At 41.6% G+C, this 4,586-nt stretch overlaps 1 protein-coding gene across 1 annotated transcript; it reads left to right on the top strand.

Moving 5' to 3' along the window:
• Positions 1–3,948: 3,948 nt before the first annotated feature.
• Positions 3,949–4,371, top strand: LOC149208762 (uncharacterized). Its single transcript, XM_089398414.1, has one exon. The coding sequence runs from the start codon at positions 3,949–3,951 to the stop codon at positions 4,369–4,371; it is 423 nt and encodes a 140-aa protein (XP_089254540.1).
• The last annotated feature ends 215 nt before the right edge of the window (positions 4,372–4,586 follow it).

The raw sequence follows: 4,586 nt of genomic DNA, 5'->3' as shown, positions 1-4,586 counted from the left end.
TCAATCCATTCTTCCCATAAGTCATGATTCTTTCTTGCAACCACTATTGTTAACAAACTCTAACATCATAATTATTTAAAATATCAATTTATCGAACCCCAAATATTCAATCTCTATCAGTTATCATTTCTATGTCATAATTGATAATAATATTCTATGCTTTACACATCTTTTCATGTATCACTCTTTTGCACATGTCTAAATAAAAGTAAAATCATCCCTAATCTTTTACTTTTGCATGCATCATCAAGTACAAAACCATGACTATTTAACACATGCAACACCTTAATTAATATTTTCAAAACCATACCTTTAATGCATTTTATAAAAATGTAAAACTATGGAAACAAATTGCTCGACCATGGTATTGTTTTCTTGTTATTCTTATTGTTTCGAGACCATGTATAACAACCTACGTATTCCCTTAATACAAAACCATTCTTGTTTTTACGAATGTAATAAAAATGGTTAACAATAGGAAATACAACCAAAATCTTGTTGTTTTATTGATGCAGGAGCATCTAGCTCACCATGACCGGGTGAAGTCTCGCCAGGTTGGAAGGTTGACAAGTATCTGGAATGTTTTCTTTTATTTTCTAGTTTAAGAAGTCATAAGACAGATGGTCCGTTTATTTTACTTTAATTGCTAAAAGCCAAAGTTAAGTGTCGGTTAGGGTCATTATAAGTTTAATAGCAATAAGTGTCAGTTAGGAATTGATCTGTTAAATTAGGAAAGAAAAGACAAAATTGTCCACAAGCAGATCTTGTAAATAATAACTAAACTATGGTTACTCAACAAACTATTTCTGTTCAACTGACAAACAGTGACAGTTTAAATTAACTGTAATCACAACATATAAAAAGAGCGATGTAAGACCAAAGCAGGGTTCTGCAATTTCACAATATCAAATTAAAGAAACAGATCTATTTCAAAAAGTCGTTTATCTGTATATATTGTCTGTCTGCTGAATAATAATTTTCTTTCTGCATAATGAATTGAAACTAACAGTATTGACAACCAGAGGGAAGCCACGGTGAGGTTACAGTACTTTTTGTATTCTCGACAAATGAACAGGCTACAAAGAAATTAATTAACTGTACAGTTGCAAGCGGAAGACCGACGTGAAGAAACTCAGTTTAACAAGAGTGTCACAACCAGAGCCCCGGGAACGAACAGAACCGCATACCAAAGCGGAGAAGCAACCTACAGGAAAAGGTAATTCTCTCAAAACAAATGACTCCTCGTAATTTCTATGTAATGAAATAACAGTATAACCAATTCTCATTGAAACCGACCAACATTTAATTACAAATCATATCTGTTGACAAACCCACAAGTGCCACGTCCAAGAATTGGATAGACCCTGGCCTAGGGTTTGAGAATAGAAACCCCAACATCCAGTCAACAAACGACCAACCAGACCAATTGATCGAGACCAAAACTACACAGGGGAATAATGATAGTGCATGGCAAGTACAAATGACAAAACGAAAAATACAGAAAGCCCAAGAAATTAGTCGCGTGTTGACAAGCGTAGAGAGCCAGAGCCTACCAGTAAGTTGTGCCATCCTTTAAGGACTAGAAACCGGAGGACCCACGAGCCCAGGTCAAACTATGACCTACAAATGCAACCGGGCAGTATCAATATCTGCACATTGCTAAGAAACCATTGAAACAACTACAGAATGAGAGGGTTTTTGTGTTTAGTTACCTACGCAAGTGGACCGAATAGCCAAGGAGCAGAGCCATGTCGAACAGCCGAAACTGAGACCAGAGGAGCAGTTCTGGTTAATCCAAATTCCAACAGGGAACTAAAATTGAAACAAGGAAGAAGAGATTCCCTGTTGCAAGCCACCAAAACCTGATAATTTGTTGCCTGATAGCCTAGAGTGACGAGAATTAAACAAACCATGCACAGAATAGTGATTACAGGTACCCATTAACCACAACAGAGTGACCAAACCAGAGCAGAGGCAACAACACGAAAATAGTGACAACACAACAGGAATTGAAGACAGTAACCAGACAAGACCTCAGACTTCTTAACCACACCACAGCAAAGAACAATAGAACGAGCTCGGAGGACTTACCATGTGTGTTAACTAGCGAGCGTGCCAACAGAACCGAAGAGGTTTCAACCCATTGAAGACTGGAAAACCCACAACCAGGTGCGGAGAACTTACAGTCATTTACAGTGACATTCAATGAGGGAACGAAGACCTTCATACTCCACGAAGTAAGAACCAGATAGAGAACACACCCAAACCCTCACAGCAGTTGAACAACAGAACAAAACACTCTCGAATGACCAAAGAATCAGGATATTTTGCCAAAGAACGCGCGGAGGAGCCAGGCCTGAGGCACACAGGGTGGAATTAAATGTGGCAGTAATTGCTCGCAGCCACCAACCAACGTCCATCACCACCTTTTCATGTGACCACCGGAAGAAGGCCACCGTGTTGTGAATCCGGCGACTGCCGATTAAACCCAAGACACATAGAATTGTGGGACCATGAGGCTGGGTTGCATTAGAGTGGTATCAGAGTGAATTATGTTGGCTGGAGATATGGAAGTAGGGTGACAAGGTTGTGGCAGAGGTGCTAGAAGATTGGCAGAAGAAGGGTTGAGAGAGGAGATCAGAATTCTTGCTGCCCATTTGGAGGTAGTAGAGGTAGGTAGACGAAGAGATCCAGAATTAGGCGATGCTAGTGAAGAGAAAGTAGAAGAAGCAGCAGATGGACGAGAAGGTGAATCCGCAGAAGTGAGATTGTTGAGATCTGTTTTAGTAGAAAGTAGTAAACCCAAGCCAAAACTCCCGACATATGACGACAGCCTGTCTATCGAAGTTTTGTTGGATTGGATTAGTGAGATGGATAAGTATTTTGAGTGCGAGGAAATCGGCGAAGACCGCAGAGTCAAATTCGCTGCGACGAAATTGAAGGGACACACAGCCCTATGGTGGGATAGTGTCCAGAACGAGAGGAAGAGACTGAATAAGGCGCCGATTAAAACCTGGTCAAGAATGGTGGCCAAGTTGAAGGGCAGATTTTTGCCAAGGGACTATCAGATTGCATTGCACAGGTAGGTGCAAAATCTGAGACAGAAAGGATTGACCGTAAAGGATTACACGGAGGCATTCTACCAAGTGAATTTGCGGGCAGGATACACAGAAGATAAAGCAAAAAGAACAACCAGGTATGTTAATGGGCTGAGGTTGGATATTTTAGATGAAATTATCTCCGAATAACACAGAGGAAGCTTATCAGAGTGTGATAAAGGCTGAGGAGAAAATTACTAGAAGGTAGAACACCTGGAGAGGACGAGGGGCTAGTAGAGGAAAAGGCCAGTCCTATGGTGGGGGCCGATATGCTAACAATAACGAGGAAGCTAGCAATTCGAAAGCTTCTGGATCAGCAGACAAACGAGACAGTGCGAGAGGTGGTAGATTGTCCCAGCACGGCAGGGGAAATGGCCGAGGTAGAGGGGCTGGTTATCAGTGTTATAAGTGTCATAAGTGGGGGCACCGCTCATTTGAGTGTCCAAAAGCATATCCAGCTGGATAGCGGGGTGCGTATGTGGCGCAACCAGAGGAAGCAGCAGCAATCCCTCAAGAGGTGGAGAATGCTCCAGAGACGGGAGAAGCTTTGGTGCTGCATAAGGTGCTATTGAAACCAGTCAAGGAGATTACCGAACAGATGCAACGGAAAGCTCTGTTCAGGACGATTTGTAAATCATGAGGTAAGTGTTGTAAATTAATAATTGACAGCGGAAGTACTGACAATTTAGTGTCCACAGAAATGGTGGAAAAATTTGAGTTGAAATGCTCAAAACATCCCAATCCGTATAGAGTTTCGTGGCTACAAAAAGGGCATCAATTGTTGGTGGATGAGTAGAGCGAGGTCAAGTTTCAGATAGGTAGATACAAGGACAAAGTTGTTTGTGACATCATGCCGATGGATGTATGTCACATACTGCTGGGCAGGCCTTGGCAGTACGATAGAAAGGTAGTCCATGATGGATTGAAGAACTGTTATAAATTTGAGAAGGATGGAATCAAGCATATGCTTGTACCCATCAAAGAAGAAGGGATAGCAGAGACCAGTGAACCAAGAACGCTATTGGTCAGTGGAAAACAATTTTTAAAACAGGTGGAGGACAGTGAGGTAGGTTATGTAGTGGTAAAGAAAGCAAGGACAATCCTGTTGCATACAGAAATATCAGACTTGCCCATAGAGATTCATCAAATGTTGGAGGAGTTTGCAGACATAGTTGTAGACGACTTGCCAGACAAGTTACCCCCAAAGCGAAGCATTAGTCATCACATTGACTTCATACCTGGAGCCAGTTTTCCGAATAAAGCGACATACTGAATGAGCCCCAAGGATAATGAAGAAATCAGGAAGTAGGTGCAAGAGCTGTTAGACAAGGGTTTGATAAGGGAGAGCTTAAGCCCTTGTGATATTCCAATAGTTCTCGCTCCCAAGAAGGGAGGAGAATGGCGGATGTGCACCGACTCAAGGGCCATCAATAAAATAACCATCCGGTACAGATTCCCACTGCCAAAGATGGATGATATGATGGATTT

Source organism: Pinus tabuliformis, chromosome 1_2 (genome assembly GCF_031772625.1).
Source record: "Pinus tabuliformis cultivar Carrire ecotype Pingquan chromosome 1_2, CPIR1, whole genome shotgun sequence".
Lineage (NCBI taxonomy): Eukaryota > Viridiplantae > Streptophyta > Pinopsida > Pinales > Pinaceae > Pinus > Pinus tabuliformis.
This window is presented reverse-complemented; position numbering and strand designations above follow the sequence as displayed.

Coding starts and splice junctions, on each gene's coding strand:
- LOC149208762 (XM_089398414.1), top strand. CDS start 3,949: ATGCCGATGGATGTATGTCACATACTGCTGGGCAGGCCTTGGCAGTAC.